We start from the raw sequence: 12,640 nt of genomic DNA, 5'->3' as shown, positions 1-12,640 counted from the left end.
TTCCCTGGCCTTAAGTCTCTTAGCATCTAGGAAGGAGAAAGATGAACTTACAGGTCACTGGACCCTTCAAGGATTCCTCCTCCCAGTGTGCCCAATTGAGTGAATCTCTTTTCTCTGCTTTTCACAAAAGCCAACAAATAAAGTAAAAGAGAACTTATAATTGTTATTATTTAAATCATTGTCAAGCCCTACACTTGTTAGCTTAGAATTCAAAATTAAATTTGATTATTAGATTATACTTCTATTTAATAACTCTACAGCTCCAATTCTACCTCTGGATATATGATTTCAGGATGAGGAAGTTGGTCAATACTCGTAACTGTCTAATTTTAATCTCCGATGAAATAAACAGTCTGCTTGCGGAATCTTCTCAAGAGAACCTTTTAAAGGAAGCCTCATCCCATTATCACCAGATACGAAGCGAACAGAGCGTGGATTTTTGAATGAGGCAGATTTAAGTTCAAATCCTGCCTCTAGAATTATTTTGATCTTAGGCAAGTTCCCTAACATCCTGGGAGAACAGTCCTTTACTCCTGACAAGGGGGTGATGGCCAATAGTCATTTGCTTGCTTTTTAACAAACAAATTACCATTGATATGGTAATAGAATTTGTTAAGTAATCAATGATGACTTGAAGGTTAATTTTCACCACCTAACAACACTAAGATACACACTACCAAGCACCTTGATACCAGCATCTTTGATTTTTCTTTAGGATCCTGAGTGTACACTTTCATGCTGAGTGAGTACTCAAATGATTTGATAAGTATCCAAAGACACAAAAGAAGGAAGGAAGGAAGGAAGGAAGGAAGGAAGGAAGGAAGGAAGGAAGGAAGGAAGGAAGGAAGGAAGGAAAAAAAGAAGGAAGAAAACTCTTGTTTAATCCCTCTAAAGAAGTTCAAGACAAGTAACAAATACATATCAAAATAATAGTTATGATTACTTAAAAATATAATTCCAATGAAAATCATTCTTACCGGCGCGAGCTGAAAGCTGACCACTGTGGGCAGCCCAGTGGCCCTTCACAGGAGATGGGCACTTGACATTACATGTATGTCCGGTTCCCAGCTGACCTTTAGCTCCACAACCAAATGCATAGATGAGTCCAGAAGAAGGCACAAGGGCTAGAGTGTGCTGTCTGTGGGAACAATGAACTCATTGGCAGAAGTCCTTCTGATGATGATGTACACTTGGCCTGAGATTTTAACTTTCACATAAAATCACAGAAATTCCTAGGGGTTCCTGTGGAGCCTATCCTGGTTCTTGTGTTTATAACAGACTCCTAACTTCTGACACCCCATCAGGCATGGCTAATTGAGGCTGAAACCCATGACAGCTTTGAAAGTGGTCCAACATTAAAACATAAACTAGCTTAAAATGAGAAGTTTTTTATAATTTGATTTTATGGTCTGTGTGTGTGTGTGTGTGTGTGTGTGTGTGTGCGCGCGTGTGCATTATAATTGCTAGTATGGAGGTTGTACATGTGTATGTGCATATGCATATGCATACCTGCACAAGTGGTAGGCCAGAAATAATTTTCTCCTTATATTTAAAGATCATCTTTCACTGAACCTTTTTAAAGGCAGGAGTCTCTTGAACTAGAAGGCTCGACAGTGAGCCTAGGGAACACACATGCCTGTCTCAGCCTGTCACAGTGCTGACATTACAGGTGGCTTTTCATGTGCTTGGTGGGGGTCCTAATTTGTGTCCTTGTGCTTGTAGGGCAGACTTGTAACTTACTAAACTATCTCACCAGCCCAACCAGAGATTACAATATTGTATTGCTGTGACAAAGGTCGTGCATGTGCCTACAGATCGTGGAATGTGGAAAGAGATTAACAACCTGCCACATCCTCCCTTTGGGATGAAAGAAAAACAGAACAGGCCCAAGCAAGCACCTGTCACATTCCTTCTTCATTTCTTCACTCTCTATTCTGTAAGAGGTCCAATGTCCTCCTGCTCATCTGTTTACCTAAATCCCTTCCTTTCCCTATCTACTATAGTCTGACTTTCCCTACACAGGTGACCATGCAGCTGAGACTTCCTAAAGCAAAGCTGTGCACTGTGGCATATGCCTGCAGTCCCTTCACTCAGGAGGTAAAGGAGGAAGCCACTGCTACATACCGACTTTAAGGCCGGAATAAGACACACTGACCAGTACTTTCTTTAAGAGGTGGGGAGAAAACAAACAACAAGAAAAATATTTCTTTAAATGGCAGTGGCTCAGTGAGCCCATAGGCTTTCCCACTGCCAGATCCACTCTGCAGCTCGTTACCATCACTACCACGAGAAAGCTCTTGGGGACACTCACCTGCCACAAGCAATCTGAGTTACTTCACTGCCCATCAGCTCCAGGACTCTTCTCGGATTAACTTCATCATTCACGGAGTCGTGTCCAAGCTGCCCACAGGAGCCAGCACCAAAGGTAAACACGCCCCCACTCTAACAAGAAACAAGCATCGATGACTTGGTAACTGAGTTTGAGGACTGTCCTCTAAAACTTACTCATAAAATTCCATCTCACTAGTCTGTTCTAGGTATTACACTCACCTGATAACCCTCAGCATTTCCTGAGAACATTCATGAAGTGGACAAGAATCAAGGAATGTAAAACTACAGCTGTAGGGAATGGGTCCACACTGCTTAAAGGACTGGCTGCCATTGGAGATTTTAAGAGTATGTAAAAGCGAGGTGATGTAGGGTTAGAGAGTTACCTCAGTAGTTTAGGAAGAGCAATTGCTGCTCTTTCAGAGTACCTGAGTTCTGTTCCCAGCACTCATCATCCAAAGCTCACAACCACAGGTAACTCTAGTTCCAGGTAACCCTTATTTTAAGTGCAGTAATGTGTAAGGAGGCAAAAAGGTTTAAAGGAAAAAACAGGTGAAATGAGCAGGACTTGTCAGGTTCACTCATATGTAAGAAACTGGGGCTCCATAAACTCTGTAGTAAAGATTTTAAATTTGTACTTGAATAAATGCTACATCAATATATGGTAACAAGTCCTCAATATGAAAAGACATTTTCAAGCCAGGCATGCTGGCTCATGCCTATAATCCGGGTACTTGGGAGGTAGAGGCAAGAGTTGAAAATCATACTAATGCATGTTGCATGACAGAATAAAGATGATACCTAAGACCCTGTCTCAAAACAATCACAAAAAAAGAAAGAATGAAGGAGGGAGAGAGGGAAGGAAGGGCAGATGTTATTCTTTCTAGTATGTTAATGTTTTTAGAAGCAATAGAGACTACCTAATAGTTTAAAATAGCAATTAAATTACTATTTCTTTTATATATTCAAATGGATTACTTTAAACACAAAGGATGGGTAGTGTTTTGCATATGTATATATACCATACTTTTAAGTTATTTCTATTGAGCTATTTTTAAATGTTACCTAGAGAATATAGAGGGTTTCCAAGAGGAAAGCATGGGCATATTTTTAAAAAGCAGTCTTCACTCTACTCCTCCCAAAACAACCACCACCACCACCACCACCACCACCCCCCGTCCACAGTCCAGCCCCCTAAGCTCCTCACCTTTGTGAGAACTGCTGTGTGCTCCTCTCCACAACTAATATAGACGACTTTCTGTGTGCGTAAAAGCTTCACATGGCATGGAGACTCTCGGTCTAAGATAAATTAAGCATCAGCATGTCACTACCCTTGGCCTTTTGCATGAGACATAAACAACAAGCAGCAGGAATTTCACATCCCCCAGCCTCCTGACCCACATTCACTTCGCCTCTATCTCCAACTCTACTTGAAAAGTCTGATAACATCTAAGTTTAATTTTTAAAACCTTAACTCCTAAACTCTCTAACTCTGTCCATTCCAGCTCATGCCATCCATCGTTTCTTGCCCCATTCATGCAACCTGATCCTTCCGGCCTTTCCTTTGTTTTCAAATGCACAACCAATGAACAGAATCATCATCATTAAGGTCTACAAAAACCTGACTATTGTTTCCACCTCCCAACAGATCCCGACCCCTTGATCCACCGGTGACTTAAACTAGGCCACACCTCTCTTCAAAACCCTTAGTTACCCCTCATTGAGAAAGGAAGTGAAAGTCCTCATTGTACCCTAGGGGTCTTTGGCAGCAGTGCCCACACTGCCTCCCTGCCTTCTACCTCTGTGTCCCCACCACTTTTCCTGTCAGTTCCTGTTCCATCTGACTGGGTCATTCCTCACCAAGTTATCTACATGTCCCACTTCCTAGCTGGTTTCCCACAGGACTCGATTTGAATGTGCGCTTATCAGAGAGCTCGTTCCTGACCAACTTGTGATAAACACAAAGCTTACTCCAAAGCCACGTGCCACACTATTTATTGTTTGTTATTCCCATCTCAGTCAAGTCACAGATGTCCTGTCTCTTTCACTGCTGCTCCCTCAATACCTAGCACTAGGCTATCATCACACAGTAGGTCTACAAGAAGCATATGTTAAAGGAGTACAGTTTTGAACTGGAGTATACACAAAGACTTTACATACCTTTTTCATCACTGAGCCCTAGCTGCCCTGCATTATTCATTCCCCAGCCAAAAACAGCTCCCGAGAGAGACAGGGCAAAGCTATGAGCCCCTCCTGCAGCCACCTGAGCCAGCGGGATCCCTTCCAAAGATCTCACCCTCTGTGGGCTGGTTTGGGAGGGGAACTCCTTCCCCAGGCCCAGCTGTCCATGGCTGTTCTTCCCCCATGTGAAGAACTGGCCATCTGAAATAACAACAGGGCAAGTGATGTTCCAAACAAAATGATAGAGATACAGGTTCCATACGGAGATACTTCAGCTGTTACAGCATTCATCAGTTACCCTACAGACACCAAACTCACCCAAAAGAAAAGAAAGAGACACTGTGTTTTAAGATTTCCAAAGCCTAAATTAGCATTTGACCACAGAGAAGTAAACTCAAGCCTCAGTGGTCTTCAAAGACTATGAACGGCTTATCTAAAGTGTTAAGGGTTAAGTAAATCTAAAGGGCTAAGTAAATTCACTTATAAACTAGCTGGTGATCAGGCACTATCTAAGCAAGGTGACCTTATTTCTGACCACACTAAACCAGGACAGTTTTAGGAGCTGCAGGTGCAATCCCAGACTGCTCTGGGATGGAGGCCTGAGCAGTCAAAGTAGCAAGAACACTATGCCTGTACACTGACATATGCTTCCCTAACTCTCGATTTTACATTTATTTGGAATCCTCATAGCAGAATGGAGCTTTAGAATGGACTGTGGCTTTTTAAAATAAAATCCTGCAAATATTTTATATTCTCCAAAACACCTGGGCACAGTCCTGGCCTTTGTTTTCCGTAAGAGCTGAAATAGCAATGCATCATCCACATCTCCAGGAAAGGATGCGACACACAGAGGTTGAGGGATAAACGTCACTGTTGTTAAAGCTTTCAAGTTAGATAACACAGGACTGCAGGGGAGTAATGCTTTTAAAATTAACATAGCATTAGCATATATTTATATAAATTACCAGCTGCCAGAGCCAAGCAGTGCCAGTTGCCACAGGAAACTTGTAATATGGTCTGCTGGTTCAGTTTCTGGATTAGCCTAAGACAAAAAGGGGTTCTCTTAAATTTGCTTTCACACAGAAACACAATTATCAGAAACATTCTCGACTATACGGATTGATTAAAAAGTATTATCTTATCTAAAAGACCTTTAAAAACATCAAGCATGTAATCCTGTCTGTTAAAAATTCTACTTCAGCTTTCACTTGGCTGACTCTTAGGAGTTTACTCTTTAAAATAAACAAAAATTATCACACCCTTGGACCCATTTCTAAAATCCTACTACCTGCCACCCCAACTTCAGAAAGTAATTATTGTAGCATACAAAATCTTTGGGAATCTCCAAATGATGGACTGTTTTCATAAATGCTAAGGAGTAGACTATGGCTGACAGTGCCCAGGAACCTACATAGGCCAAATGAGACCCTGCCTCAAAAAGAAAAAAGAAAAGTAATTTAAAACTTCGTGATCATCGGATCAAGGTAAATAAGTATAAGAGATAAAAGGGGCACCGTTTTTAGTCAACACATTTACCAGTTGCTAGAAACTCAGCCAGTAACTAGTCCACCAGAAACAAATTCAGTCCTGGACTAGCTCATATGTTTATAACTTGAGGCAGACATTTCTAAAATTAATCATTTTCTGTGTAACACAATGTGTTGTTACCAGGTATATCTATATCATAAAGGAAATGACAACATGAAGGAACCCATCCAAATCAAGAAGCCTTTGGGTAACATTCTCACCTGGGCACTGCTACGGAATCCTCAGTAGTCATGAGGCCCAGTTGGCCGTCACTTCCTGCACCCCAAGAAAACAGCTGGCCCCGGTCACTGAGAGCCAGGCTGTGTGACTCGCCACATGCCACATGTATGATATGCTGATCAGCCAATGCTCCAATTTGTTCTGAAAGAGATCAAAATAAAGGAAGAAAATATACAGCCTGGAAACAAAAGAGTTGCCCCCCCTTGTGTTAGCCACTTTCTTTGCATGCCAAACACCTACCCAGGAAGAAAGGAGCATTTATTTCAGCACACAGCTAAAAGGGCATGGTACATTGTGGTGAAAGGAGTGAATCCGCACATTTGACACTTGGGGAGAGAGTCTGGAATGTTAGCACTCTACTGGCTTTTTTCCCTTACCCATATTTATTGAGTCTTTAAGATGCCAGCCTAAAGGATGGTATCACCCACAATTAGGCCAGGTCTTCCATCCTCAGGTCAACCTCAAAAACACCCCCCCAAAATACTCCAAGATATCTCCTAGATGATCCTAGATCCATCATCACCCAAGGCCATTTTATTTTATAAAGTGAACCATGAAACCTGCAGGTTTGCAGAGATGTTAAACTTTGGGAACTCATCAGTGTATGTCTGACATTTTCGTACCTATATAAGATTTTGGTCATACATATTCTCATTACGTGTATTTAACATCCCTCCCTGTTCACTGATGTCTTCCTTCAATTTTCATGTCTTTTTTTTTTTTTTTGAAACTGAGATTCCATATATGAGAGAGAAAACACAAGCTCCTTGTCTAAGTTGTTCAGCATATGTCACTTAACATGAGACTCTCCAGGTGCATTTTCTTCTACATAGCTAGCACATTGTACATACATATATGTATGGAACAAAAGAAGCAACACTGAAAGCTCTATAGCATCTGACATCAAATTATTCTGTTGAGTTATAATAACAGAATCAGTGACACAGAAAACAGACATGTATAGGCATGTAGAATAGAAGACCCAGAAATAAACCACACAGGTACAGTCATTTGAGTTTTCAATAAAGATGCTGAAAGCATACAGTGGGGAAGAGTTTTTTTTAACAAGTAGCCCTACCTTATGCCCTATTTTTAAAAATCAGCTTAATCTAAGTATAGTGACACAGTCCCATAGTCCCAGCCCTTAGGAAGTAGAAAAATCAGGAGTTCAAGGTTATTGTCTGCTGTATAGTGAGTTCAAGGACCAGCCTGGGCTACATGTGACCCTGACAAAGAAAGAAAGAAAGAAAGAAAGAAAGAAAGAAAGAAAGAAAGAAAGAAAGAAAGAAAGAAAGAAAGAAAGAGGCGAGAAAAGAAAAGAAAAGAAAAGAAAAGAAAAGAAAAGAAAAGAAAAGAAAAGAAAAGAAAAGAAAAACTAAAAGGTAGTTCACAGACCTTCGTGTAAGATCCATAATTGTGAATCTACTGCAGGTTAACATAGGGCAGGCGATATGCTGTAAGCATGGGCAATGACTTTCAGGTTAGGACTGAAGTTCTTCAGGAAATGGTAAGAATTGGCAAATAGGATTGCATCTAAGTGGAAGGGCTTCTGTTGGACAAAGCAAACCATTAGCAGCAAAGGCTCACCCCAGAACAATGTGTTCATCTGGTAGAGGATTAATCACCAACATATGTAACGAATTTTAAAACTTAAATGCCAGAAGAATAAATAATGCAGCTAATAGATGGGTAAATAAACAGTGTAGTTTATAAGTGGGTGAGTGAATTAACCGTCCTTTTTCAAAGAAGTAGTTCAAGTGGACAATGAATAAAAACATTTCATCTTTAGTCATCAGGAAAGTGCAAACCACTTGTACATTGAGACCATTCCAACCAGATCAGAATGGCTAGCATTGAGAGAACAATAAACATGCCAGAGAGGCTGGCAAGGACCTTTAGATACTGTTAGTAGGAATGTAAATTAGTCCAGCAACTGAGGATGTTTCTCAAAAAGCTAAAACAATAGTGTCCGCACTATCTAGCTGTACCACTTTGGATGTGTATCTGAAGGAGACAAGGGTAACATGCAATCGAGATAACCTGCATGGCTATACTAATCCAAGTACTAGTCACAATGGCCAGGTCACAGTGAACCATATACATAATTGACATGTGTGCACTCAAAACACACCATAACCAACCAAAGATACAACAAATAAGTAATATAATTGAGAGCCACAGCCCCAAAGTAGATCAAGCAAAAGAATGTAAAGGAAACAAATGAATGTCAATGTCACGCTTACATGGTGCACCTGCCTACCATCCCAGTAATAAAGACAGACTTAGTAGAAGAAAGTTCAGGGGTAGCTGGATGATCTCTCAAAAGGGGGTTGGCAGAGGGGAGAACAAGGCAGAAGTGAAGCCTACAGTGCAGCCTTAAAGGAACAAATCACTGCAATTCCCTAGGAAGAAAAAGAAATACAGAAAGCCACAGGATATGTATTTAATGAAAAATAGCTGAGAGATTAAATACATCACAACTCAAATTAAACTTAGTCAAACGCACACACACACACACACACACACACACAAAACCTTCTAAAAACAGTAAGAAAGTAATTCAAGCCACAAAGAACAGAATAAGAGTCTAGCTAGCAAGACAGAAGAAAATTGGATGACATATTCAGATTTATACAATAGCCAAGGTACAGATCAAACTAAGCATCCAATGATGGGTGAGTAGATAATGGAAATTCAGTATTTATACTACTAATAAAATATTATTCAGCCATTAGAAAGGATGGAATTCTGTGGTATGGGGCAATCTAGATGATCTCGAAAGACATTATGTTAGGGGAACAAATCAGACACAAAATGATCAACATTGCAGGGTCTCACCTAAATGTGGAAGTTATGAAAGTTGATTTCACAGAGATAGAGTGTAACCATGGTGATGGGAGACAGTGAATGGGATCGGGAGGATAAGGGGGTATGGAGAGAGAGGTTAACCGCAGAAGGGTAAAGCTGGATGGAGGAAATGAACGCCATGCAGGCTACTTGGGAAGAAAAGTTATCATTGGTCTTAGCCAACACTGAACCCTTTACCATACAATACCAACATGCCAGGTGAGATGTGCCCACTGGTGTAACAACGGCATGAGTGTTTAAACAACAACATTCTAGATCACATCTGAGGCCTGTTCCACAGAAGAGAATCCATATCCAGCACTACAGACATGGTCAAAACACACGGGGTCAGGGAAGCCATGGGCCCTAGGCCAGAATCTATAGATGATGTTTTGCTTTCCTGCCGTCACACTGCCTTCTAATTAGACTTCCTGTCTAATCTATGGACATTGATGTTTATGTCCATAGATTTGGGTGCTCTGAGATGGCTTAGAGAAGCTTCTCACTGCAGTGTGGAGTGGTTAGTGCAGACAATACTAACTGTTCAAAATGCTGAGGATAAGAGAGTGTGGGTGCTCAGCTGTAGGAGACATCTCTATGAAGTGTCTCTCTACACACTTATTTACCGATAAGCATGAGGGTGCATCCCGGAAGAGAGGACAGAAAGAATGTAAGAGCTAGAGATGGTTAGCTCTGTACATGACATGAATATTGAACCCATGAACTCAAAGCAACTGTGGTTACACATATAAAATCATGTGAGTTAAAAAGTCTAGGATAGAGCAGGGAAAGGGTCCTAACCCTGCCTGGGGAGCTTGTAGTAGCTGATAGCTGCTGGGAGAGAGAAAGTCACTGAGCAGATATCTCCTGAGCAGCTAGACTATCAGTCTCATTCATCTCAATATTGTTGGAACACAACAAATTTAGTCCAGCCCTACTCTTTGGAAGCTTATAGACCAGCTGGGGATGGAATTTATATCTGTAAAGATTATCTAAAGCAGTTTACCATGTACTACATGATAAGGCCCTCAACAATCAAAATAAGTTGCCCCATGGTGACACAGGTCTAAGACAGGCCACTCTAGGTGATAATCTCTGATCTTTAGCAATTATCACAGCTATGGGACACATGTACTCTTAGCAGCTCTGAGCAGTGTCTTTTGGTCAATGGACTGGAAATGTTCCATAACTTCAGTTGATCAAGATACCTATTATCTCTGAACTTTTGTGTGGCAGTAATGGCAATTTTGATTTATTTATTTCATTAATTTATTTCATTTATTTATTTCTTTATCTCATTTATTGTAGAGGATAAGAAGTCCTTGTGCACGTGGATAAACTTGAGGGAAACAGGAAAAGTTAAACACACATGTGCACGTATACATGTGCATGGACTTTGTTTAAAAAGCATGTAGCTGACGACAGTTGTCTAATGATCTTATCAATGAAACAAGAACTCTCTCTCGATACCTTTACCTTGTGTTGTATTTAGTATTTTAGCTAGTAGGTTAAAAACTGCAAACTTCCTTGTGGCCAAGCTTATATCCTCTTTGGTTCTTCCATAAGGATGAACAGAAAGCAAATATAAACAAGAAAACCAACTTGAGAATAAAACCCTATCAGGAAGACCTATTCAACCTGAGGTGTTTGTGTTGGGGCTAGAGAGTGGCTCAGGGGTTAGGAACACTGGCTGGTTTTACAGATTACCCGGGTTCCTTCCCAGCACCCACGCGGTAGCTCACAACCACCGGTAGCTCCAGTTCCAGGGGATCTGATGCATTCCTATGGCCTTGCACACCAGATACATAAGTGGTACAGAAACATACAGACAAGCACTTAACTCACACACATAAAATAAAAATAAATCGTCTGAGGACAAACATCTTAGAACTATGAAATCCCAACTGTCAGCCCAAACTCAACTCTTTTGTCCTTTGCATAAACTTCCGACAATAATACCGACCTACTTTAGAGCCAGCCTGAGGATTAATGTGCTTTAAAAAGCTAATCACAGCATAGATGATGACAGCTTATAACAGGTATAAACACTCTTACAATGACAAGGAACCAGAGCCTCTCGTTTTCAGTGCAAGCCACTCAGTTAGTTTTCTAAAATAATACTAATTACAAAACACCAACACTCATCACATAACGAGGGATGCTCGTTAACAAGTATAGCTTTTCAAGCATACTCAACTGTCTTTAAACAAATTGGAATAACGTTACAGGTTATTAAGAAAAGAGTAACTTCTGATCAATTCCATCAAACAGTTGTCTATACAGCACCAAGCTCGAGCACTGGGTTGGTGACTGCTATCATTCCCATCAGGGAGGGTTATGCAGCTTCCCAGGCCACCTGCCCTTCAAATGGGGACACAACGGAAGCCTAACCAGGGCAGTGTTGCACCGAGACGCTTCCTATGGTGACTTCTGCCTCTGACACCAATGTTACACACTTCAATAACATGGAGTCAGTAAAGGATCACTCCCGTCTCCTTTCAGCTCAGCCAGCATGCTTTTCACCAAGAACTGTCACATCCTTCTGATGTGACAACAAGAGCAACCAGATACCCGAGCTGAGGGGCTAACTCCCAGCAGCAGCAGCAGCCCCAGTTCTGGGAATTGAGTCTTTTAGATGTTCTTTATAAACCTCATTCATCAAACAGCAGAGCTACTCCATTCAGTGATGGCATTATGGAAGTGCTTAAATGGAATACAGAGTGTGTGAATTGACTTAAATTATCTACAAGAAAGGGAGAAACTAACCATGAGGAAGTGCAAAGAAAGAAAGCTAGCTATGAATCAAACAGGGCGTTAGAGACTTGTTATAAACTGTCACCCTTTGGGTTCTCTACAAAAGGTTTCCAGGGATGTCTTTGCAGAAATGGAAGTCTAACAGAGTTAAATTCAATTAAACTGACTGCACCTACCACAGTTCCTGCCTATCCAGAACAGGAAGAAAGGCTAGCAGGTATTTATACAAGTTCAGACATCCCTAACAACACAAGGGTTAGCTTACATTAAAAATCTCAACACTGCAAATCAGTGCGTATGAAGGAAGGAGGGGGTGAGATGCTGATAAAGGGGTGTAAGCAACACAAGGGCAATAAATGGACAGACAACAGTTTCTACAGAGCTCACTAAAAGGATGTCCATCCATGTTTACTTATTTTTCAGTGACAAATTAAGTTGTCTATAAAAATATTGTATTATGAAATTATGAACAGACAAGAACATAAAGGAATTAGTAATACTCCTACCATCCTCTAATCAGCAGAGCTACCTTGATGGGGGAGTGAGGGTGGGTTGATATGAGAATGTAAGATGGAGAAAGGAAAGAAAAGGCAGAATACAGAAGAGCCAGAGCCTAGGAAAGCTGGACACTGGGTTTGGATGAGGTTTAATAAGTTGTTAGGAAAAAGCTGCTGTCCCAAGCCTCAATGCCCTTAGCCTATTTGCATATAGATGTCTCTCTCTCTCTCTCTGTCTCTCTGTCTCTCTCTGTCTCTGTCTCTCT

General features: G+C 41.0%; 1 protein-coding gene across 3 annotated transcripts in view; it reads right to left on the bottom strand.

Moving 5' to 3' along the window:
* The window catches only part of Herc3 (HECT and RLD domain containing E3 ubiquitin protein ligase 3), an 89,195-nt gene that overhangs the window by 59,079 nt on the left and 17,476 nt on the right, over positions 1-12,640 (bottom strand). For all 3 annotated transcript variants that reach the window (XM_029534556.1, XM_021189850.2, XM_029534558.1), the window contains exons 3-8: positions 6,258-6,417; positions 5,475-5,551; positions 4,489-4,710; positions 3,536-3,627; positions 2,312-2,442; positions 978-1,138 (exon numbers count right to left, since the gene is read on the bottom strand). In XM_029534556.1, the coding sequence (XP_029390416.1) occupies positions 978-1,138; positions 2,312-2,442; positions 3,536-3,627; positions 4,489-4,710; positions 5,475-5,551; positions 6,258-6,417 (843 nt within the window). The remainder of the gene's footprint in view (positions 1-977; positions 1,139-2,311; positions 2,443-3,535; positions 3,628-4,488; positions 4,711-5,474; positions 5,552-6,257; positions 6,418-12,640) is intronic.

Source organism: Mus pahari, chromosome 2 (genome assembly GCF_900095145.1).
Source record: "Mus pahari chromosome 2, PAHARI_EIJ_v1.1, whole genome shotgun sequence".
Taxonomy (NCBI): domain Eukaryota; kingdom Metazoa; phylum Chordata; class Mammalia; order Rodentia; family Muridae; genus Mus; species Mus pahari.
Note: the sequence above shows the minus strand (reverse complement) of the source record. Positions and strands in the feature narration are given on the sequence as shown.